A 26,585-nucleotide genomic window follows, 5' to 3' on the forward strand; every position below is an offset into this window, starting at 1 on the left:
ACCCTCGAGGGGATGGGTGTCTCAGGCTCTGCACTCTCCCTGTTTGCATCCTACCTGACGGGTCGCTCCTACCAGGTGATGCTGAGAGGGTCTGTGTCAGAACCACACAGGCTCACAACTGGGGTTCCCCAAGGCTCGGTTCTGGGTCCTCTTCTTTTCTCTCTCTACACTACATCTCTGGGTGCTGTCATCCACTCCCATGGCTTTTCCTACCACTGCTATGCCGATGACACCCAGCTGATCCTCTCATTCCCCCCCTCTGATACCCAAGTGGAGGCACGCATTGCTGCTTGTCTGGCTGACATCTCGGCGTGGATGTCGACAAACCACCTGAAGCTCAACCTGGACAAGACCGAGCTGATGTTCCTCCCGGGGAAGGGCTGTCCGCACCGAGACATGGCCATCACCATTGATAATGCTGTGGTGACCTCAACTCGGACTGCGAAAAATCTGGGTGTGACCCTGGACGATCAACTGACGTTCTCGGCAAACATCGCATCAGTGACAAGGTCCTGCAGATTCCTCCTCTACAACATCAGGAGGATTCGCCCCTTCCTCTCGGAGAAGGCAGCCCAGGTGCTCATCCAGGCTCTCGTCATCTCCCGCCTGGACTACTGCAACTCCCTCCTTGCTGGTGCTCCGGCATCTGCCATCAGACCTCTGGAGCTTGTTCAGAAAGCTGCGGCTCGTCTGGTGTTCAACCGCCCCAAGTTCTCCCACACAACCATCCTTCTCCGTTCTCTACACTGGCTCCCCGTAGCGGCCCGCATCCAGTTCAAAACCCTGGTGTTAGCCTATAGGGCAGTGAAAGGAACAGCTCCTTCCTATCTCCGGGCTATGGTCGATGCCTACACCCCTGCCCGACCACTTCGGTCTGCCACCTCGGGGCGACTGATTGCCTCGTCACTCAAGGGTCCTTCTGGCCGATCCACACGGTCACGACTCTTTTCTGTTCTGGCCCCACAGTGGTGGAATGAACTCCCCACTGATGTTAGGACAGCAGAGTCACTGCCCATATTTCGCCGCAGGTTGAAAACCCACCTCTTCAGGAAACACTACCCTTCCTCTCTGCCTGACCTACTTGTTGTTAACTAGTTGTACGAACGCTTGTTTTCTATTGTTGTATTGTTTATTGGATCTTGTTTAGTCGATACACTTAATTGTTTTAGCTCATGCTCATTTGATTTAGCTATTTTGTCTCATCTGGTTAAGGAAATAGGTAGCTGATATATTGCACTTTTACCTTAGCGCTAGGTATACTCTTGGTTGCTTGTTTTTGCAGAAAATGCACTAAAAACTTCTGGTGATTAGTAGTTTTTGTTCCCTACCTATGTTGAATACACTTATTGTAAGTCGCTTTGGATAAAAGCGTCTGCTAAATGACTGTAATGTAATAGAAACATGGGTTTTTCAGAAAACTCGTGATTTTAGAAGACATTTTGTAGAATCGTCCTCAGGTCTATATGGGTTAACACTGCAGGGCAGAGCAAGGTGTTCTGCACAGGACGTGATGAGAGGATCAGGCTCTGTCGGTCTGAGGCACGGGTCGCAGCAAACTAAAAATGTACATGGTTATTATCCTGAAATATCAAATCGCATGTATGTATTGTCGTTACACGTGCTGGCTTTTGGGATCATAGACTGTGTCAAGTAATTATTTTATTTTATTTATTTATATATTTAAAAAACACAAATATTCTCTTCTGGGGGCCCCCGGCATAAAATCTTTTCTGATGGGGTCCACGACCAAATATATATACATTTGGGGCTCCCTGACATGAAAGCGTTTGAGAACCACTAGGTCTCAGTGTATGAGGACAGATAAGTAGAACAAAGAGAGGACGATACAAATTCCTCATGTGGGCGACAGCAGTGACGGGTCCTGGTCATAATGACGGTTCCTTCCAGTTCACAGGATGCTGCCGAATGCTCCGACAAATACTATGGTCATTAATAAGTCACGGGGGCACAATTTGAGAGACGGACCTTAACCCATTCAGGCCCGACGTCGGAAAAATAAATAAAATCATGACAATTTTCTGAAAGATTTGAGGCACATTTTAACGATTTTTCAAAAATAGCAGACCTACAAGTTCATAGCGCGGCACTCGGTGCCGCGCTATGAGCTTGTAGATCTGCTATTTTTTCAATAGTTAAATTATAACAATGTATGTAACCACCAAAAGGGGTTTACGCTCAAAATGGCTTAACCCATTTTGACCTGGGGACGATTCTACAAATGCCTGAAAAACCCATGTTTCTACGTTAGTGGTTCTCAAATATTTTCATGTCAAGGACCCCCAAAAATATATGTAATTGGCCGCTGACCCCCATCTGAAAATATGTTGTTCCACGGACCACACAGAAGCAAGGCTTTGAGTTAAAAACGTTCGCTTTGAGAGAATATATATCCAAAGATTTGTGCCGCATTTTCATGATTTTTCAAAAATAGCAGACCTACAAGTTATTTTTCTATAGAGGGTATGCGCGTGACATCATCATCATACCAGGAAGTTATGCTGGAATGCCTACTGAGTGTCAAAAAACTACTTTCTGGCCTCGACAGCCACACAGAAAAGTCCTATTTCATTGCATGAACTGACTTTAAACAACATTAAATTCACTTTGTCACTCACTTTGCCACTCGATTTGCCACTCGATCTGCCATTCACTATATGCATGCGCATACCCTCTATAGTTAAAGTATAACATAACGCTTTAAAACACCAAAAGGGGTTCCCGCCCAAAATGGGTTAAACAAACTCTTCCTTCAGGCAGCATGGGGACAAGCTGCATGCTGGGAGAACTCTATCAGTCGCCTAGAGAAATAAACTGTAGCATAAAGTCTTGTAGAATAGACGTGCAACCTTAAAAATGGGGTTGTTTTATGTCCACTTCCAGAGAGAACAGAAGCCGTCGTATAGATCAGGCTGAAAGTCACCCTAAATCACTAGCAAACTAGAAGGATTTCTCTCCACTGAGCGGATTTAAAATTGATATACCAATGTGCAGTGCACTTTTGTATAAGTCTGGGCAAAACAGCATCTCCGTGGGTTAGTAGGCTAGTAAAATCCTATTCCCCGGTGGACCATTGAGCTGTCGGTACATCTACCCTGTAAAATAAATTAATTTGGTTCACCACATTTAAAAAGGGAGAAACATACCCAGCGCAGCTAATTACTTGTGAATATGCCTTTAACCCATTTTGGGCGGGAACCCCTTTTGGTGTTTATAGCATTATGTTATGCTTTAGCTGTTGGAAAATAGCAGATCTACAAGCTCATAGCGCGGCACCGAGTGCCGCGCTATGAACTTGTAGGTCTGACATTTTTGAAAAATCGTGAAAATGTGGCGCAAATCTTTGAATATATATTCTTTCAGAGTGAACTTTTTTTAAATCAAATCTTTGCTTCTGGGAGGGTCCCTGGTGGAACAACATATTTTCAGATGGGGTTCGGCAGCCAATTTCATAAGATTTCTGGGGTCCTTGACATGAAAATGTTTGAAAACCACTGACAGAAACATAGGTTTCAGAAAACTTTTTAGGATTTTGAAGACATTTTTGTAGAATCGTCCTCAGGTCTAAACGGGTTAAGATGAGCCAATTAAATGTTTTACTGACAAAATGGGAGTATAAAAAAAGACCATATGGAATCTAATGTGTGTAACTACAGAACGTAAATTAGTCATTTGTATGTACGGCCTCAACCACTTGTCACACCTCAGGTGTCATCAAGCATCACACATAACATTCCTCCTTAACCCATTTTGGGCGGGAACCCCTTTTGGTGTTAGCATTATGTTATGCTTTAGCTATTGAAAAATAGCAGATCTACAAGCTCATAGCGCGCCACCGAGTGGCGCGCTATGAGCTTGTAGGTCTGCTATTTTTGAAAAGTCGAAGAACGACTGACATAGAAACATAGCTTTTTTAGAAAACTGTGGGTTTACGTGTCTTGTATATTCACATGAAACGTGACTTCCGGCGCCATGTCTCAGTGCACGGCGGTGATACGGTGGATGATGGACTGGTGCCTATGTGCATGTGGCACACCTCCTCGCCATTATGATGGACTGGTGCCTATGTGCATGTGGCACGCCTCCTCTACATTATGATGCGTGGTGTTGATGGCGGGCTTCAGGAATAGAAGGTGGCAGCAGCATGATTCATGGCGTCCCACTAGAACAGATGCTACTGTGGATAATTAATGACTCACGCTCCACACGGAGACGCCACAGCGGATGATGTTTGTGTGAACGGTGACAGCATGCCTGGACTCAAACCAATACACTACAGTGAGTGAGTTTACATGTGCGTTTTTCGTTGTCCTCACAAGCGCTATCTATGCTTCTGGGGAGGTCCCTGGCACAACATATTTTCAGATGGGGGGGAGTCGGTGGCCAATTACATATAGTTTCTGGGGTCCTTGACATGAAATATTGAGCACCACCAATATAGAAACATAGGTATTTCAGAAAATTGACAGGATTTAGAAGACATTTTTTTTATTTCGAAGTCAGGTCTAAATGGGCACGGTTAAAGAAAAAAATCACACCCGTGTGAAGTGGTAAATGGTAAATGGTGCATTTATATAGCGCCTTTATCCAAGGCGCTTTACATAGATTGTGCATTACATTCACCCATTCACACATACATTCATACACCGATGGCAGCGGAAACCATGCAAGGTACCAACCAGCACATCGGGAGCAATTTGGGGTTCAGTGTCTTGCCCAAGGACACTTCGACATGTAGACAGGAGGAGCCGGGATTCGAACCGCCGACCCACGGATCATTGGACGACCTGCTCTACCCCCTGAGCCACAGTGGTGCAACTCCGTGCAACTCCGTGTGGGGGTGGGTGGTGGGGGACGGAAGCTCCAGACCCACAGGAACACACCCAGGGTGCCGGCCCGATTCCGGCGAGCCGCCCCGCATCCGAAACGGTTGAGAAATTAACGTGTGGGGGTCCCTCTACTGTACCCTCTACTGTACTGTACTGTCACTGTACTGTACTGTACTGGCACACCCGAAATCACCATATATACAGTTAATATGTGTGTGTGTTAGGTTGCGCACAGGTGGTGAAAAACAACCATGCTGTTTTCATGCTCAGACGCACCCAGCCTCCCACCCACACACCCACCCACCCAGCCACCCACACAAATAGCTCCATAAGGGAGTGGTTGCACCACTCAAAAAGGGTCCTCACCCGGTGGTGTAGGGTATGTTGATGCCTCCCAGGTTGATGCTCTCACAGCCCACGATGAAGAGCGTGGAGAAGCAGAGCAGCGACACGCCGCTGCAGATCATGGCCAGCTTGGCAGACTCCCTGGCGCCCAGCTTCAGCTTCTTGATGATGTAACCGCCCAGCACGATGCCCACGCCAGCACTGGGCACGATGATCACACCTGGAAGAGGGGAAAGGAGTTACTGTAGTTAACTCAATCTAACCAAATGAAGATTTTAATTAGCCCATTTAGGCCTGACGTGAAATAAATAAAAAGTCTTCTGAAAGAATATATATTCAAAGATTTGTGCCACATTTTCACGATTTTTCAAAAATGAGCTTGTAGATTTTTCAATAGCTAAATAATGCTTAGTTAAAACACCAAAACTCCCGTCCAGAATGGGTTAGTTAACTCACATAAAAAATACAAACGAGGCTAAATAACTGAAACTGTATTGTGCATTTACTAAAACTAAACTAGAACCATGTAAATGACCTTCGTTTTAGTCAATATTTCATTCATACTACTGTACAGTATAAGCCTAATATTTTCACCTTAAAAAAAAATTGTGAATCAATCTCAATATAACTTAATTTAACCAACTCAGTTAAACAAAGACAATTCAAAAAACACTTCACAAGGCCATGTTGTGTTATATGAATAGTATGACAGTACAGCTCAGTAGGCTAGGCCATGGGCTAGCTGCAGTGAGCTGTGCTAGAGTTAGAGCTTAATTTACGACATTGAAGTCAAAGCTGAGCGGTTGGCTGGATGGACAGTGTGGACATGGTCAGTTTACACACACACGCGAGCCTGTCCCTCTAACTCCCAGTCACTGGCTCTCACGGCTGGATAACGACACAGAGAGATCCAGGCAGCCAGGATGGAGATGTCCCCGAGATATGTCGCAGGGTATACTGTAATAAGTGTCCATCCACTTGTGCACGCACGCACGCACGCACGCACGCACGCACGCACGCACGCACGCAGACACACACGGACACACTCACACTCCATTCACTTCATCTCCTGGAGCACTCTCAGCAGGGACCAGTTATCACACAGCTTGTAGTTTGTGATTATCCTATAAGTGCAGTACATGTGTGGTACAGTACATGCTCATGCTTTAGCCCAGGATTAAAACAGACATGCATGCACCAGAGGCGTATCTACAATAAGGCGAGGGCAGGCGTCCGCCTGTCCAAATCCATTTCTGGCCTGGCCAAAATCCATACAATGAGAAAAAAAGAAGACAAAAACAAGACCTGAGAACTATTAGTGGACAGCTGATTGGCCGTTGCGGTAGAGCGCAACCCTCAATCACCCATTGGAATGTAAATGCATGCCTTTCAGCCTTTGTATCCTACTCGTCTGGCAGGTATATCTCTACGATTGTGCGCGGGGAGACGACAATTAACACATGATCTTGCCTGCCCAAAACATAATTCCTGGATACGCCACTGGCATGCACACACAGCCTATATGCACATTCATATCATGGTGATTCATGGTGATTCCAGGATTAAAACAGACATGCATGCACACACAGCCTGTATGCACATTCATATCATGGTGATTCATGGTGATTCCAGGATTAAAACAGACATGCATGCACACACAGCCTGTATGCACATTCATATCACGGTGATTCGTACAGACTGCTTCGCCGCGTTGCTGAACGCTTGGTAGCTGCGATATGCGGTCGTACGCCACTTCACATGATTTACAGTACAACACGCTGACGCTTCCCAAAGAGCTCCGTCGACCAGGGAAAGAGATTCTGCCGTGAAAGAAGTGAAAATCCATATGGAGACCTCATTATGTCCAAAACTGTTACTTTTCAAAATTCAGATTTCAGGTGAAGTTTATGGGGGGAAATCGAGAGAGAGAGAGAGAGAGAGAGAGAGGAGCAGGTGCATAGCGTGGATTAACCCATTTTGGGTGGGAACCCCTTTTGGTGTTAGCATTATGTTATGCTTTAGTTATTGAAAAATAGCAGATCTACAAGCTCGTAGCGCGCCACCGAGTGGCGCGCTACGAGCTTGTAGGTCTGCTATTTTTGAAAACGAAACATAGCTTTTTCAGAAAACTGTCAGGATGTAGAAGACATTAATAGAATCTGATCTCAGGTCAAAATGGGTAAATGATTGACTGGCAAATTATCATCGCGGGGGGGGGGGGGATTTAGCGCTTCTCCGGCCGACGATAGGTGTTAACTTTTGCCGACAGGCTAAATGTGGGACCGTTGAAATTAAACAGAGACGGCTTTCATGCTGTGTTTTGCTACTAACAGAAATGTGCAGCACAAAGGCTTCGAAGTTAGACTGGGCAAGTGTGTGTGTGTGTGTGTGTGTGTGTGTGTGTGTGTGTGTGTGTGTGTGTGTGTGTGTGTGTGTGTGTGTGTGTGTGTGTGTGTGTGTGTGTGTGTTGCTCTCAGACAGGCTTTTATTTGTTTATCGTCAGTAGTAGTCAGAGAAGTAGCCTACAACACTAGGCTATTGCCCTGGCTAAATAAGAGTAGAAAAAAAGGAAAACATAGCTCACTATATTATGCACAAATGGCTCAACAGTTGAATAAAGGAGAGGATTGTTACTCTATTCATTACATGTCTTAAATTGACTCATTTTGTTAAATAAACATTTGACCTCTTATTTACAGGTTATTTTATAGCATTTTGGAACCGAGATTCGATAACCGAATCGATAAGAAGAACCGGAATCGATACCCATCCCTAGTTGTTACCAACCTCAAAGACCTTCATAAGATCCAAAACACTGGCAGGAAAGGAATCATTGCAGAAAGTGCAGGTTAGGATAGAATTGAAGTGTGTGCGTGGGCATAATGTGTGCATGTGTGTCCGGTCATATTCTTTGAGCTTCTACAGCAGAAAAGACTCGACTATTGTGAACTTTCTGAACTGTAGCTTGTGACCCAGTGCTGGATGCAGCACAGAATAAAACATGTATATAAAAAGTATTTCTAAAAGGTTAGAGAAAAAGCAAAAGATGACTGTGGAGAACAGAGGTGTGAAGGTGGAGAACAGAGGTGTGAAGGTGGAGAACAGAGGTGTGAAGGTGGAGAACAGAGGTGTGAAGGTGTGGAGAACAGAGGTGTGAAGGTGGAGAACAGAGGTGTGAAGGTGGAGAACAGAGGTGTGAAGGTGGAGAACAGGTGTGAAGGTGTGGAGAACAGAGGTGTGAAGGTGTGGAGAACAGAGGTGTGAAGGTGGAGAACAGAGGTGTGAAGGTGGAGAACAGAGGTGTGAAGGTGTGGAGAACAGAGGTGTGAAGGTGGAGAACAGAGGTGTGAAGGTGGAGAACAGAGGTGTGAAGGTGGAGAACAGAGGTGTGAAGGTGGAGAACAGAGGTGTGAAGGTGGAGAACAGAGGTGTGAAGGTGGAGAACAGAGGTGTGAAGGTGGAGAACAGAGGTGTGAAGGTGGAGAACAGAGGTGTGAAGGTGTGGAGAACAGAGGTGTGAAGGTGAGGAGAACAGAGGTGTGAAGGTGTGGAGAACAGAGGTGTGAAGGTGGAGAACAGAGGTGTGAAGGTGAGGAGAACAGAGGTGTGAAGGTGGAGAACAGAGGTGTGAAGGTGAGGAGAACAGAGGTGTGAAGGTGGAGAACAGAGGTGTGAAGGTGGAGAACAGAGGTGTGAAGGTGGAGAACAGAGGTGTGAAGGTGGAGAACAGAGGTGTGACGGTGGAGAACAGAGGTGTGAAGGTGAGGAGAACAGAGGTGTGAAGGTGAGGAGAACAGAGGTGTGAAGGTGTGGAGAACAGAGGTGTGAAGGTGGAGAACAGAGGTGTGAAGGTGGAGAACAGAGGTGTGAAGGTGTGGAGAACAGAGGTGTGAAGGTGAGGAGAACAGAGGTGTGAAGGTGAGGAGAACAGAGGTGTGAAGGTGGAGAACAGAGGTGTGAAGGTGAGGAGAACAGAGGTGTGAAGGTGAGGAGAACAGAGGTGTGAAGGTGGAGAACAGAGGTGTGAAGGTGGAGAACAGAGGTGTGAAGGTGGAGAACAGAGGTGTGAAGGTGGAGAACAGAGGTGTGAAGGTGGAGAACAGAGGTGTGAAGGTGGAGAACAGAGGTGTGAAGGTGGAGAACAGAGGTGTGAAGGTGTGGAGAACAGAGGTGTGAAGGTGGAGAACAGAGGTGTGAAGGTGTGGAGAACAGAGGTGTGAAGGTGGAGAACAGAGGTGTGAAGGTGGAGAACAGAGGTGTGAAGGTGGAGAACAGAGGTGTGAAGGTGGAGAACAGAGGTGTGAAGGTGTGGAGAACAGAGGTGTGAAGGTGGAGAACAGAGGTGTGAAGGTGAGGAGAACAGAGGTGTGAAGGTGGAGAACAGAGGTGTGAAGGTGGAGAACAGAGGTGTGAAGGTGTGGAGAACAGAGGTGTGAAGGTGGAGAACAGAGGTGTGAAGGTGGAGAACAGAGGTGTGAAGGTGGAGAACAGAGGTGTGAAGGTGGAGAACAGAGGTGTGACGGTGGAGAACAGAGGTGTGAAGGTGTGGAGAACAGAGGTGTGAAGGTGGAGAACAGAGGTGTGAAGGTGCAACAAGAGTGAGGAAGAGAAGAGGAGGCATTGCCCTGGAAGAGAAAGACAAAGCCAGAGATACATGGGGAACTCTCAGCTGAGAGATGCACGTGCACGTGTGATCTATTTCTGTTGCAACCGCTAATGAGCATGGTGTGGTGACATCTCTTGCAAGATAAAGTCTAAACTTAACACTCACTAACACACCACACACCACACACACACACACACACACACACGCCTATGAACAGATTATGCTTAAACACACCTGAATAGTTATACTGGCGTACAAGCAGCAAGCAGTCTTGTGTGACCGCACACCCGCACGCACACAAACTGCCCTCTTCAAAAATGAGTCGTCTCTGCCTTGGCTCCTGCCTGGTCAGGGAGGATGTAACAGTTGTCCCATAGACCCACCCACCGATGTGACATCCACAGGAGTTGCCCCTCTCCTCCCGTTAATTACTTCCACACAGCCTGGCATCGTTTGGGTAGCCATGGCAACTGTAACACCCATTTGCCTTTCCCCCCTTGTATCCTGGCAACAGGCAGATGAGATTGAGGCAATGACTGTGTGTGTGTGTGTGTGTGTGTGTGTGTGTGTGTGTGTGCGTGCCACCACAGCTATTTCACAGCCATTCAAGTCAATTGAGCTTTCAAATCAATCCGCAACTCGCTTCTCTAACCCTGATGCCAGATTAGCTCCACATTAGCCTTACAGATTATCATCGCTCGACTGATTGATGAAATAGAGCGGTCCCTTGTGCAGTGTACTGGGTGGACTGAACACATATTACAACAAGAAACTGCCAGGAATGTGTCCTGTGTGTGTGTGTGTGTGTGTGTGTGTGTGTGTGTGTGTGTGTGTGTGTGTGTGTGTGTGCGCGTGCAAGTTGGCGGATGCTTACCGACAACCAACTTGACAACTGTCACAGTCATTACATAATCGCCTGATCACAATTATTCGAAAATGTTTTGCATAATCGGCATAATAACTGTCCAAATCGTTTCCACGTTGAAAAAATTTCAGACATTTTCAAACATACGTAGATCAGCTATTTCCACTATTTAAATATAAAAATGTATTAACCCCTAAAAGCCATTTTGTTTATGTTTACATTTTCAAAGCCAAAAGCACAATTCAATCGTTAATCACAATCTCTTTTGTATGACAATTAACCCATTTTGGGCGGGAACCCCTTTTGGTGTTAGCATTATGTTATACTGTAGCTATTGAAAAATAGCAGATCTACAAGCTCATAGCGTGCCACTCGGTGGCGCGCTATGAGCTTGTAGATCTGCTATTTTTGAAAAATCGAAGAACGACTGACATAGAAACATAGCTTTTTCAGAAAACTGTCAGGATGTAGAAGACATTTTTAGAATCTGATCTCAGGTCAAAATGGGTTAATCGTCAAGTGCAATTTCATGATCCCTAAACTGAATACACAGACCAGTGCGTTGCAGTAGCTCTCTGAATGCAAGCCAGCGGGTCACAATGAGTCAGAGCGCTGCGCTCTGTCTGCGTGCGTCTGTGCTTACGCTGCTCTCTGTCTGCGTGCGTCTGTGCTTACGTGTGCTTACGTCTGTGCGTACGTGTCTGTGCTTACGTGGTGATGAACAAGGAGAGGGGAAAGCAGAGACAGGATCAGTGGGGCAGTGAGTGAACCAAATGCAATACATTCACTTGGTAAATACTAAGTAAGTGAATATTGACTTGGTATTCACTGACTAACGGCGGGGCTCCACTGAGTGTGTTGCGTCCGGACGGCGTCGTGACGCCCTGCTCCACAGAGACCCCTTTTCCACCGGTTGGTTGGTTCCCAATGGGAACCGGTTCAGTTCTTTTTGGTTTTTAGTCCATGAGCCAGAGCTCCAAAATTGGTGGGCAAACTATACCCTATATTAAATTGTTTATAGGATCAATACAAGTAAATTAATACATGATAACCCTTCCACAGTAGTAGCTTTTTCATATTTTCCTACATAATGCCTCATTTGCATATTTAAAAATTTAAAATTTGTAATACAATAAATCATCGTCTTCGTGTAAGTACTCAATTGGGGACGTTTAATGGTGATAACAATCTAATATAGGTATGATTTTGCCCACTCAATTCATAATTAACGTTTCAATTTTGGAGCTCTGGCTCATGGACTAAAAACCAAAAAGAACTGAACCGGTTCCCATTGGGAACTGAACCGGTGGAAAAGGGGCCTGAGTGCGTTGCGTCCGGATGGCGTCGCGACACCCTGCTCCACCGAGTGCGTTGCATCCGGACGCCCTGCTCCACCGAGTGCGTTGCATCCGGACGCCCTGCTCCACCGAGTGCGTTGCATCCGGACGCCCTGCTCCACAGAGTGCGTTGCATCCGGACGCCCTGATCCACAGAGTGCGTTGCATCCGGACGCCCTGATCCACAGAGTGCGTTGCATCCGGACGCCCTGCTCCACAGAGTGCGTTGCATCCGGACGCCCTGCTCCACAGAGTGCGTTGCATCCGGACGCCCTGCTCCACCGAGTGCGTTGCATCCGGACGCCCTGCTCCACAGAGTGCGTTGCATCCGGACGCCCTGCTCCACAGAGTGCATTGCATCCGGACGCCCTGCTCCACAGAGTGCGTTGCATCCGGACGCCCTGCTCCACAGAGTGCGTTGCATCCGGACGCCCTGCTCCACAGAGTGCGTTGCATCCGGACGCCCTGCTCCACAGAGTGCATTGCATCCGGACGCCCTGCTCCACAGAGTGCGTTGCATCCGGACGCCCTGCTCCACAGAGTGCATTGCATCCGGACGCCCTGCTCCACAGAGTGCGTTGCATCCGGACGCCCTGCTCCACAGAGTGCGTTGCATCCGGACGCCCTGCTCCACAGAGTGCGTTGCATCCGGACGCCCTGCTCCACTGAGTGTGTTGCGTCACCCATTTAGGCCTGACGTCGAAATAAAAAAACCGTTCGCTCTAAAAGAATATATACCTATTCAAAGATTTGTGCCGCATTTTTACGATTTTTCAAAAATAGCAGACCTACAAGCTCATAGCGCGCCACTCGGTGGCGCGCTATGAGCTTGTAGATCTGCTATTTTTCAATAGCTAAAGTATAACAGAATGCTTGAAACACCAAAAGGGGTTCCCGCCCAAAATGGGTTTAAGGGTAAAAGTGGACCTTTCTACATTGTATTGTATGTGCTTTAAATAAAAGTACATTACGTTTCAATTTGTATTGACACTACAGTTGTCTTTACAATTGCTGCTATGGGGGAAAAGGCATCGCTAGGTATAAATTCAATCAATACAGGTTACTGCTTCTTACATAAAACCGATACGCTAGGACGCTAGGATTGTTGGGACATCTAGTCACTCTTGAGTTGTGAATGACGTGAATCGAGAACTAAAACCCAGACAGCTAGGAATTTTATTTCTCGATAGGCCTAATGACCGCCGACTCTTTTATTATCCCGCTTATTACATGGCTACTAAATAAATGAATTAAAGGTATATTCAGTGATTTGACTTAATTCAAATATCACTTATTTTTTCTTTTTTTCTGGATAATCCTCCCTACTATAGAGTGTGCTGACCATATAAGGAGTTCCTCCCTGTCCCCAGTGAGCCCCTGGGGTCAAAAAACCCTAGTTTCAGTTTTGGTGGCGGGTGGCAAAGCCTTCATCCAATCAGGATGAGAGGGGCCTTCCTCCAATCATGATCAACTGGGGGCGGGCCTTGGTGCACATGCTGTTGGCCTGTTGCACTTCCCCCCCACTGTAGAGCGTGTGCATGTGCACATTTTGTTACCGGGGCGGACTGGGTGGTTTTCCAAATCACCCAAATCACTGAATGCTCCTTTAATGCATTGACCAAAAAGTAACAATAAAACGAGGTATTGCCTCATGGCAATGAAAGTATTGCATCAGTGTTGCACTGGTCGTCAATACGGTCGCCTCGAAAAACAAGGAAGTAGAATACATTTTTGATTACTGCGTCTATTTCTCGCTTCAAATGTTTTCTAAATCATTCTTGAGAGCAACGTTTAGTTGTAAATCACATTATGTGCGAGATTCCAATCAGAATCAAGCATTCAACCAAGCCATAAATAAATTGAATTATACAATGCAATTACATTTAATCATATTTCATATATTTTATACATGACTGGACCACGTCAAAAATGGTAGACTCTGTGGGGGGGGGGGGGGGGGGGGGCAGGGCTCCAGCCCCCATGAGGAATTATACCTGAATATACGTATATATTCGCCTCGGTTCTTCCCGTTTGTACCATCATTGATTTTGAGCAACGTTATTCTCGTATGCGAAAGTACAAAAGTACAAAACTCCCTGACGCAGTGTTGGCTTTCAAACTATTGGATACTGCATGCTTGGACATGAAAGACCGTCAGTTAGCCCTCACAGCATGTACAGATCTGACTTTTGCGTCCATGAAGTCAGCATTGAAGAGGATATTCGGAGGAAATACGTCAGCTCCCTCCCAGCATGGGAATCAACCAAGAAACGTTTGTAACGACGGAGCAGAGACAACAGAAGGGCATGTGGCCTCAACAGGATCAACAGAAGACGCCAGTGCTTGGCACAGGTACGGTCGAAGATCAAAGTGTGCGGTCTGTCAATCAACATTTCATTGGGCCAAAGACATTTCATTGGGTCTGACTGTCATAAATGTGAGCAAGTCAAGCTTAATGAGGAAAGTTCAGGAGTGCAACATTACTCTGTACACTAAAGAGACCGCCAATGGAGTACAAATGTCAAATGGAATAGTTATGACAGAGTGTTTTGGTTCAGCAATAATAGACACTGCATGTACACGGACTGTGTACTGTGGACAGGGGTGGCTAGATGGCTACATAACTGAACTGAGCCAGAAAGAGTTGAGTGAGTTGAGAAAAACGGAAAAGCGCAGCCATAAACCATTCAAGTTTGGTGTTGGAAAAGTGGTGTAAATTCCACTAAAAGTTTGAAAATTCCTGCAACCATTGGACAGACCAGGTGTCACATTGAAGGTAGTTTCAGCTGAGGTTTAAACAAAGCCTCCATGAAAAGCGCAGGGACACTACTGGACATGGAAAATGACGGGGCGGCGAAGTTCAACAAACCTGTAAAACTTGACTTTACAAGCTCTGGTCATTACACTGCTTTGCACAACACTGCTTTGCATGCAGCAAGAATGGATTTTACAGAAGCAGAATGTTCAGAAAAAGCACACCCGTGTGAAGTGAGTGGTGCAACTCCGGGTCCCCAGGGGGGGGGGGGGGTCCCCAGATGTTCCAGACCCACAGGAACGCACCCAGGGTGCCGGCCCGGTTCCGGCGAGCCGCCCCCCTGTCCGAAACGGTTGAGAAATGACAGAGTTACCGTGTGGGGGTCCCTCTACTGTACTGGCACACCCAAAATTATCATATATACAGTTAATAATATGTGCGTGCCCAGGCGGTGGCGTAACCGTCTGGGCACCCGACTGGTAATCCAGTCGCAGTGTGCCGCGGGTTCGACTCCCGAGCCCGACACGGCCTTTACTGCATGTCTTCCCCCATCTCTCTCCCGTTTCCTGTCAGCCTACTGTCTGTCCCTTCAAAAACCAATAAAAGGCGTAAGCCGCAAAAAAATATCTTTAAAAAAATAATAATAATATGTGCGTGTGTGTTTGTATGTGTGTTAGGTTGCACACAGGTGGTGAAAAACAACCATGCTGTTTTCGTGCTCAGACCCACCCAGCCACCCACACACATAGCTCCGTAAGGGAGTGGTTGCACCACTCAAAAATACAGAGAGCCATGCAGAAACAAATATGCCACACTGATGAACAATATGAAAGTGGAGATCGTGTATATTACAAGAGTGGATTGTCCAGAGTGGAAAGGTCCAGGAGTTGTCATCGGTCAGGACGGCGCTATGATTTTTTGAGTGGTGCAACCACTCCAAGGAACAGCAATGTCCGTCCGTCCCTTAGAGTATGTCCTCACCTATGTGACTATGAGTACCAGTAGGGGCAAAAGTGGCGCTGTTGTGCCAGAAACAGAGAGAGCGAGATAGTGTTGCACTGTTGCCTGCTAATTACACGGAGAGAGAGAGAGAGAGAGAGAGAGAGAGAGAGAGAGAGAGAGAGAGAGAGAGAGAGAGAGAGAGAGAGAGAGAGAGAGAGAGAGAGAGAGAGAGAGAGAGAGAGAGAGAGAGAGAGAGAGAGAGAGAGAGAGAGAGAGAGAGAGAGAGAGAGAGAGAGAGAGAGAGAGAGAGAGAGAGAGAGAGAGAGAGAGAGAGAGAGAGAGAGAGAGAGAGAGAGAGAGAGAGAGAGAGAGAGAGAGAGAGACAGGGGGAGAGAGGGAGTTGCACCACTCAGTTCACACGGGTGTGATTTTTGTCAGACACGGAGGAATATGCATTAGAGTGCATCGGCTAAGGTTGAGGAAAGTGAACACAAAAAATACGGATAAATGTGTCACAAAAGCCGATTCAGAAAATGACACAAACATTGAGCAAGGACAGGACATTCCTGACAATAACACATTCCTGACAAATGGAGCAAACACAAGGGGCTTATGGGGTGAAAAATGAAATGGATAAACAACACACAACTGATGACACACATTGTGGTACAGAGAAGAGAACACGTGTCAGCATGAAAACAGACAAATTGTGAAATGCATAAATATGTGTTTTACACTAGAGCTCTTCACCGGGTCCCCAGACTCCGAAAATACCAGAGTTGACCCGAGACACGCTCGGGTCGGAGTCGTGTTTTATTGTAATCACTCAGGCAACGACTTAGTATTTACATAGTATTCAATGACTTAGTAGTATTTATTGACGTATTATTCGCTGACTATTATTCACTGACTGACTTGGTATTGACTGACTTGGTATTAATATTAGGCTCCATATCAGTGGGATGCGCAACACCCATGATCGGGCATGCTCACTTTTACCATAGAGTCTGGGTTGGGAATGAATGTCCACAATAAAAGGAGAAATTACAATTCAGAAGCACAGCCGTATAGAAGAAAAGGGCAAGCATTCAGGGAGTCCTCCTGCTAAAATTCAAGAGTGTTGGCAGGCATGAAAACAAAGGGGAGGTGGTCCCGTTGTGACTCGCCGTATCGTTATTACCTGTGTATATGCTGGCGTTGGAGGCAGGGATGTGACTCGCCGTATCATTATTACCTGTGTATATGCTGGCGTTGGAGGCAGGGATTCCGAACTGGGACTCGATGAACTTTGGGATGAAGGTGATGAAGGCGGTGACGATGGCGCACTCCGCCGTATAGGACAGGCTGACGAAGAGGAAGGTCATGTTGCCGAGGATCCTCATGGCGGCCTTGGGCAGGTCTGGGGACACAGAGAGCAGGGGGAGGGGAGGGGGGCGCCGTTAGTGGGCTGCTGCAGTGGTGGAGAGTGACTAAGTACATTTACTCAAGTAAAGTTAGCATTAAAAGCCATTGTTCTCACATAAAAAAAAATTCTTGTTTGAAATGACCAACCCTGTCTGCAGATGATGTTTGATTGATTGAAATATATATTAACCCATTTTGGGCGGCAACCCCTTTGTGTTTTAAACATTATGTTGTAATCAGCAGATCTACAAGCTCGTAGCGCGCCACCGAGTGGCGCGCTACGAGCTTGTAGGTCTATTTTTGAAAAATCGTGAAAATATTTATTTCAGAAAACTGGAGGATTTAGAAGATTTTTTTTTTATTTCGAGGTCAGGCCTAAATGGGTGAACAGTTTGCAGAATAGTACATTTCAAGCACAAACTCAATACAAAGAATGTCACTGGACTGTCCACAGCCCTCCTCTGAGAACACAGTGAGTATACAGAAATGGTGCCATCTTATAGTTAGAGAACCAATTATGTGAAGATAGGTTGAAAATGGGTGAAGTGGGCCTTTAAGTACAGTATGCAATGCTATAATTAAACAGACAGAAAATGGTGCATGTGTAAATCGTCTTGCAACTGCATACCACAATCTTGCACAAAATCCAACTCATGGTGTGTGTGAAATCATTAGCCCATTTAGGTCTGACCTCAAAATTAAAAAAAAATCTTCTAAATCCTCCAGTTTTCTGAAATAAATATTTTCACGATTTTTCAAAAATAGCAGACCTACAAGCTCATAGCGCGCCACTCGGTGGCGCGCTATGAGCTTGTAGATCTGCTATTTTTCAATAGCTAAATTATAACAATGTTTAAAACACCAAAAAGGGTTCCCGCACAAAATGGGTTAGTGTGTTGTTAGCCGCACCGCGACCCAGGTGGCCTGTAAATGTATCGAATTTGTGGGCTATAGAAGCCACAAAATAGACTTTATGCATTGTTGCACAACAATGTTGCTTACCGAAACTAACTGCTAGATAATCTGTTGGCGTCATGTGTAATATGAATAAGGCTTAGTATAATTATATATCAGGCTTTTAGAGTCAACTCAACATCCTAGGCAATATCCTCTAAGTGCGGTCATAAATATCAACTTTCAAAATATGCTGGCTTTCTTGAAAACAGAACCTAGCCAAATTAATCAGTTATTGCGTTGCGAGAAAAAAGTATTAAACAATTCAAATTCGATTGAATTAACCCATTTTGACCTGAGACCAGATTCTAAAAATGTCTTCTACATCCTGACAGTTTTCTGAAAAAGCTATGTTTCTATGTCAGTCGTTCTTCGATTTTTCAAAAATAGCAGACCTACAAGCTTGTAGCGCACCACTCGGTGGCGCGCTATGAGCTTTTAGATCTGCTATTTTTCAATAGCTAAAGCATAACATAATGCTAACACCAAAAGGGGTTCCCGCCCAAAATGGGTTAATCTGTTGGTCGTAATCACAATTTTAGGCACACTTGAACAGTGCTGGTAATGAGTTTCGACCCAAAGTCACAGACCTGCAAATAAATAGACAACATTGAGAATTTGAGAGCTGAGCTTGAATGGGTCCTAATAAGGTGCTAGCTCGCAGAGTTTGAAGTTGGATGTTTCTCTGAATGGTTTGTGTGTGTTTTATCACTCTCCAGTAATAAGCCTGACCTTCATGATCTAAGGCCTCACTCACACTGTTGCAACATGCATACAACATTTGTCTTGTGTCTTGTCCGTGTTTAATGGCCGCCCCAATGCATTTCCACTGGAAGTCACATGGTTTGACAAAACATTTTTGTTTGATGGCTGTGTTGTGCCCCCCTCCCCCCGTGCGCGTGTGTGTGTGTGTGTGTGTGTGTGTGTGTGTGTGTGTGTGTGTGATGGCCAGTGTGTCCTGGCCATCATGCCAGGACAGAGCCATGAGCTGGATGATGGTTCCAGCAGCTTCAAGGACTTCCACGGCTACAGAAACAACCGCTTCACGTCTCCAGAGCAAGGACTTCCACGGCTACAGAAACAACCGCTTCACGTCTCCAGAGCAAGGACTTCCACGGCTACAGAAACAACCGCTTCACGTCTCCAGAGCAAGGACTTCCACGGCTACAGAAACAACCGCTTCACGTCTCCAGAGCAAGGACTTCCACGGCTACAGAAACAACCGCTTCACGTCTCCAGAGCAAGGACTTCCACGGCTACAGAAACAACCGCTTCACGTCTCCAGAGCAAGGACTTCCACGGCTACAGAAACAACCGCTTCACGTCTCCAGAGCAAGGACTTCCACGGCTACAGAAACAACCGCTTCACGTCTCCAGAGCAAGGACTTCCACGGCTACAGAAACAACCGCTTCACGTCTCCAGAGCAAGCGGCCAAGAACTGCGATCTGCACTTCTTTAACGCCCAGCCCGACTCAATTATCCCATTTAGGCCTGACGTAAAAATAAATAAAAAAAAGTCTTCTGAAAGAATATATGTTCAAAGATTTGTGGTGCATTTTCACGATTTTTCAAAAATAGCAGACCTACAAGCTCGTAGCGCGCCACTCGGTGGCGAGCTATGAGCTTGTAGATCTGCTATTTTTCAATAGTTAAAACACCAAAAGGGGTTCCCGTACAGAATGGGTTATACATGACTTAAGGTTTTTTTTTCTTCAGACTCATGTCCTCCTCACTCAGATGTCTCACAGAAAAAGAAGGAACTAACACAATTAGGCCAGAATTAGGCTGGTAGTTATTTATTTAAAAGCACTGTTCAGTGTTCAAAGTGTTGGTTAATATGCGGATAACTGTTCCCTCGCTGGGTGGCATAGAGGTTTGTTCTGGGGATGGCTCTCCTCAGTGCTAATTCAGCTAATCTTGTTCTGGGCGGAGAAAGTGCTAGCATCTGTCAGTGTTAGCTGGGATCAGAGGTAGGAATAGCAGCACGGTGATGCTAATTATTTCAGTCATGGTGGGGCTGGACCATACAGGAATCTAGTATGGAGTGGGACAGATGGTGAGGTTCTGTTGATGTCTAAAGCTCTTTTCCACTGCACCAAAGAACGGTTCTGAGAACAGTTAACCCATTTTGGGCGGGAACCCTTTTTGGTGTTTCATTATGTTACTTTCATTATGTTATACTATGTTATACAGATCTACAAGCTCATAGTGCGCCACCAAGTGCCGCGCTACGAGCTTGTAGATCTGCTATTTTTGAAAAATCGCGAAAATGTGGCGCAAATCTTTGAATATATATTCTTTCAGAGCGTTTTTTTTTACTCAAATCTTTGCTTCTGGGGAGGGTCCCTGCATGGAACAACATATTTTCAGATGGGGGTCGGCGACCAAATACATATAATTTTTGTGGTCCTTGACATGAAATATTGAGAACCACTGATATAGAATCCTCAGGGATTTCAGAAAATTGTAAAGACATTCTTTAAATTGCGACGTCGGATCTAAATGGGTTAACAACCCGTTCCAATTGCATGTCTATTTATTTGCACACAGTTTGGCACCGTCTGGCATGGCATGGAATGCTTTAAACGGCGCCCAGTTGGCAGTCGGTGTGGTCGTTGCGTAACCAGAGCTCAGCGCAGCCAAATCAATCTCGTAGGAGGGCTTAACGACGTAGGTTTTCAATTATTGGAGTGCGGTTGGGAAAGCACTCTGGGAGTTAAACACAAAATGCATGTCTGAATATTTACTGCTGTCAGACAGCAGAGGAAAGACAGCGATACATAACACATAATGTCGACGGTGGTTCAGAGGTAAGAGTGGCCGGATGGGAACCGCAAGGTTGCCGGTCCGAACCCAGGCTCCCCCAGAGTTAGTGTCGAAGTGTCCTTGAGCAAGACCCCTGGTCTCCCAACTTTGTTGGAATTGCCTAATGTACAAATTATTCTGATGAGTCAAAGATTTCAATCAATAGTTGTTACGCCATTCACACGTTGGCCTTTCTGCAGACATTGTTTGATGATTCGATCAAAACATTTCAAATCAATACTACCAAGCCTTTTCCTAGGAAACCAAGTATTGAAGCAGCTTCAAAATGATGATGTATACAGCACAGCATAAGTCAATAGCTGCAATAGTTACAATAGCACTGGATTTGAATACACTGTGTATCTTAAGTAGCTTAATTTTCAAAATGTTAATAAATAACATTGCTAATTTGAAATCACAAGTCTTGATGAAATGACTATAGAGATCATGAGTACTGACTGAATTTTGATATGGTTTGGAGTAATATCAAAAAAGTGTTTTGCATAAATCGGCCTACTGGTGGCGCTATAAAAGGCACATTTTACTGTGCATACAAAGTTTTATACAGATCATGAATCAGCCTGCTATAGCGTCACCATGAGGCTGATTTGAACATTTGAACAGCTGAAGTAGCATTTGTTCCTCTGCCCAATAGGAATGTGCATGCAAAAGTTCACGGAAATCGCATGCTGTGTTCATGATTTGGTAAACGTAGCACTCCTGCAAACTTTGGAAGCCATGTGACGTTCTGTAGGAGTGCTGTAAAAATCGGCCTCCTGGTGGCGCTATAACAGCCCCCCCATGTGAAAAACGTGGGGCAGTGGTTCAGCTCTGATATCCAGGGAGTGTGTGTGCACAGTTTCGCTCAAGCCAAACAGTGCCGGAGATTAGCTGATCACAGACGAAAGGACAAACAGACGGACGGACGGACGGCAAAACATAGTCGCTGCCATGACTTTCGGTCTGGCGGAGATAACAAATAGGTGTCTTAGCACTGTGGTGATATCTAAACGGAAACTGCCTGCAACTACAGTATCATAAGAGAATCATTTAATACTAGATACGCTTTCCTCCTGTGGCGGTCGAATGTTTCTGGTGCTATAGCCCATTTCGACCTGAGATCAGATTCTAAAAAGACAGTTTTCTGAAAAAGCTATGTTTCTATGTCAGTCGTTCTTCGATTTTTCAAAAATAGCAGACCTACAAGCTCGTAGCGCGCCACTCGGTGGCGCGCTACGAGCTTGTAGATCTGCTATTTTTCAATAGCTAAAGCATAACATGATGCTAACACCAAAAGGGGTTCCCGCCCAGAATGGGATAGAGAAAAAAACCCATCTATCAAGAAAAATGTAACTATTGTGGTTGTAGCCAGGTCGTGATCCAAGGTCACATATTCATATTCAAGGTGGTTCTCATTTTCAACCAGTCAGTAGAAAGAACGCAATCAGTTAAAATTGTATAGCCGTTCCAATTCCAATTCCGCCTGATCATCTCTTTTGCTTAATCGCTTTCACTTCTAAAATAAATGATATACAGTACAACAATGGCCCAAACCAAATTTGCATTAAACCTCATGGCAGCAGACTACAGAATCATACTCACACTGTGTCGGCTCAGCTTATAGAATCTGGTTTGCAAATGGGTGTGGTGGATGAATAATGGACCCGAGTCTGTGTCGTGTGTGTTCACGAGTTTGTGCCCATGCAATGTGTTTGCATTCATGTTACCAACGATTATGTGCAATAAAGACATGTATGCGTGTGTGTGTGTGTGTGTGTGTGTGTGCGCGTGCGCGCGTGTGTGTGTGTGTGACTGTGACTGTGTGCTGCTATGGTTGTCAGCAGCTACTGTGTGAGTGGAAACGTGACTGCATCCCCCTGACAGCTCATTTAACCCAATTTGGTCGGGAACCCCTTTTGGTGTTAGCATCATGTTATGCTTTAGCTATTGAAAAATAGCAGATCTACAAGCTCATAGCGCGCCACCGAGTGGCACGCTACAAGCTTGTAGGTCTGCTATTTTTGAAAAATCGAAGAACGACTGACATAGAAACATAGCTTTTTCAGAAAACTGTCAGGATGTAGAAGACATTTTTAGAATCTGATCTCAGGTCAAAATGGCTTAAGGAGAAGGGAGCTGACTGACTGAGAAATAAAATACTTTGTAAAGGCAGAAGAGAGAGAGATGGGGAAACCACTGCAGCAGCACGGAGCCACAGGGAGGGAACTCTCTCTCCCAAGGAAAATAAGGACATGTACAGTATGACTTATCTAGAGCAGCACATGATCAATGATCTACTGTAGCTTAAGCCATTTAGGCCTGACGTCGAAATATAAAAAATGTATTTTCTGAAAAAAACATGTTTCTATGTCAGTTGTTCTCAAACATATTCATGTCAAGGAACCCCAAATATATATGACATTGGCCGCCGACCCCCATCTGAAAATATGTAGTTCCAGGGACCCTCTCGGTAGCAAAGATTTGAGTTAAAAACTCGCTCTGAAAGAACATATATTCAAAGATTTCAGGCACATTTTCACGATTTTTCAAAAATAGCAGACCTACAAGCTCGTAGCGCGCCACTCGGTGGCGCGCTATGAGCTTGTAGATCTGCTATTTTTCAATAGCTAAAGCATAACAATGTTTAAAACACCAAAAGGAGTTCCCGCCCAAAATGGGTTAAAGCATTCCATAGTTGTACAAGACTTTATGGTGTAGACAAGAATAAAACAAATACAAATAAAACTATGATTATTATATTGGTTGCCAACTTGCTACCAATTACCGTTTATTATTGCGTTTATCGTCACATAATACGAGTATTGTTTAACTCGATGTCCTAGTCAGCCATTTCGAAAAAAGCACTCGCATCATTAAGCAACTGCTTCGGACAACGTCCTCCATCACAAATCAATAAGAGTCCTTCTTACATGAGGTCTCAATAGAGCGTCCACTAAAAAGATAAGAGGACTAATCCTGGAACATTTATTGAATTATGGCCCATTTACACGTCGATACCACATGGTTCCCGCATGAACGGCATTTACCACGTATAGGATTCCAGCAGTTGAAGGAGGAGAGAGATTAGTGAATGAAGTTATGAACGCATCGAGTCTAGTGACTCACACTCACATGGTGAGAAATTAGAAATATTGTAGATCCGCATTTCCATTTTTCTCGCAGTTCGAGTACAACCTTGACCTACAACCACAGTCCAAATTAGCAGGGTTTTTTTTTAAATATAATTTTTATCCCACGATTTTGTAACCCATTTTTCACCCCTGTGTCAATTATCTAATGTGATCCTGGGCTCTACACACCCTCCGCCAACCTAGTCCCCATATATGGGGGACATGGGGAGAGCGACGGACTTGAACTCATGCTTCCTTCATGCCTGAGTGTCCAAGTCGCTCCTTTACACCTGACAGGGGGGGAGTTTCCCTGGTTGGACGTAGCGCGTGGAAGGAACACGTTATTCCGACCAGTTCCTTTCCCCTCCATCAGGCTCCCCGGCTGGCCAGGGGGAGGCAGTTTAGAGACCAGGATTACTGCATGTTTTTTGTGAGGGTACCTACCCTAGGGGACACGGGGAGAACATGCAAACTCCACACAGAAAGGCCCTTTCGCCAACCCCGCCTCGGGTATGGGCACTGATGACGCGGAGGAGGAAACACGCCACCAGCACCCACAGCGGGAATCGAACCCAGGACCTTCTAGCTGTGAATTTGCGGGTTTTTACATAAGTATCATTATGGTCGTCCTCACCTTTGATGTCCTTTCCAAAGCCCATGGAAGAGGAGACGTTCTTCTTCGGGCCCTTGCTGTTGGACTTCTCCTTCATCATCTCGTCGTCGCTCGACACGTCGCTGGACGAGCCAATCTTTTTCCTCTTCCTCTTCTTGTGGCGCGGGGGCAGCTTCTTGGGGAAGGCGAACATGGGGAAGATGACGAGAAGCATGGCGATGGAACACAGGAGGAAGCCACTCCACCTATGAGAGGAACAGAACCACAGCGGTTCAGGCTTAACCCACTTAGGCCTGGCATCGAAATTTAAAAAATGTCTTCTAAATCCTGATAGTTTTCTGAAATTCCTATGTTTCTATATCAGTGGTGCTCAATATTTCATGTCAAGGACCCCCAAAAATATATGTAATTGGCCACCGACGCACACCTGAAAATATGTTGTTCCAGGGAACCCCCCAGAAGCAAAGATTTGAGTTAAAAATGTTCACTCTGAAAGAATATATATTCAAAGATTTGCGACACATTTTCACGATTTTTCAAAAATAGCAGACCTACAAGCTCATAGCGCGCCACTCGGAAGTGGACGGACAGACAGCGACCGAGCAAAATAGACAGCGGGCGAGCGATCGCTAAATTATTAGATAGATTAACAATCAATCGACTATAACAATTTAATCGATTTAATTTAATATTAAACAATCAACAGTCCAATTTCTGTCATTTTTTATTACCATAGTATTGTACTTACTTTTACCATATATTTTATTATACTTTGTTTTTACTATACTGTATGTTGGAGTATGTTGTAACTTAACCCATTTTGAGCGGGAACCCCTTTTGGTGGTTACATACATTATGTTATACTTAGCTATTGAAAAATAGCAGATCTACAAGCTCTTGTAGGTCTGCTATTTTTGAAAAATCATTAAAATGTGCCTCAAATCTTTCAGAAAATTGTCATGATTTAGAAAACATTTTCTTTTAATTTCGACGTCAGGCCTAAATGGGTTAAGCACAGTCAGGCGGTCTTCACCACACCAATATTTCACTGCAGGCGGGGACAAACAATATTTTTGATGGGTGCTACAGTAGCCCCTCAAATATTTCTTCACACACACACACTTACCAGTTGCCAACAAAGCGAGGGTCGCTCTGGTCTATGTTGACCACGGTTTTGGGGTCGACGTAGAAGCCGATGAGAACTCCTCCCAGGAGGTAGCCAGCTGCTGGTCCCAGTGCTCCCATGACATACATGACAGCTGGAAGAGACACAGACGGGAATAACCAGTCAGTCACAACTATGAATGATACGTCTGGATTTACGTAAACCAGATCGGCTATTTTCGCTGTGAGACATTTGGACTAATTACACATAACTATATACTGTATGTCTGTAGCATTTCCTGTACGTACCACACACACACACACACACACACACACACACACACACACACACACACACACACACACACACACACACACACACACACACACACACACACACACACACACACACACACACACACACACACACACACACACACACACACACACACACACACACACACACTTTTGTTACATTGATGAAAAAAAACTTTGGAAAAGGTTAATTGCAATCCAAATGACCTGATCTTTAACCGGTCTCTGGAAAAAGCGTAAAGCTGTTCTTTATTTTGCACGCACACACACACACTCTACGTATTCCTCCAGGGACCAGCGGAAGGGAACGGTTCATTAGCCCTGAAGTGTGTGCCTCTACATTCATAACAAGTGCACTCAGGCCAGCGGGGGCCCCTGGCCGGCCCTGGGGTCAGAGGGTTACGGGCTTATGAGGTGTCTAAAAAGAACTGACCCCTAGCACTGCAGGGGTTTGACATCTGCTTGAGGGCATGACCACAGCATGGCAATAACAACTTACTTTACGTCCTAGCTGGAGCTAAGCATTAACAGGGGTGTAGTGGGGGGGGGGGGGGGGGGGGG

At 45.5% G+C, this 26,585-nt stretch overlaps 1 protein-coding gene across 2 annotated transcripts in view; it reads right to left on the reverse strand.

Annotated features, from left to right (window-relative positions):
* Positions 1 to 26,585, reverse strand: part of slco5a1 (solute carrier organic anion transporter family member 5A1) — an 84,931-nt gene that overhangs the window by 18,597 nt on the left and 39,749 nt on the right. For both annotated transcript variants that reach the window (XM_079489194.1, XM_079489195.1), the window contains exons 3-6: positions 25,732 to 25,864; positions 24,627 to 24,850; positions 16,932 to 17,096; positions 5,214 to 5,412 (exon numbers count right to left, since the gene is read on the reverse strand). In XM_079489194.1, the coding sequence (XP_079345320.1) occupies positions 5,214 to 5,412; positions 16,932 to 17,096; positions 24,627 to 24,850; positions 25,732 to 25,864 (721 nt within the window). The remainder of the gene's footprint in view (positions 1 to 5,213; positions 5,413 to 16,931; positions 17,097 to 24,626; positions 24,851 to 25,731; positions 25,865 to 26,585) is intronic.

The sequence above is a fragment of the Electrona antarctica genome, assembly GCF_951216825.1.
Source record: "Electrona antarctica genome assembly, chromosome: 20".
Taxonomy (NCBI): Eukaryota; Metazoa; Chordata; class Actinopteri; order Myctophiformes; family Myctophidae; genus Electrona; species Electrona antarctica.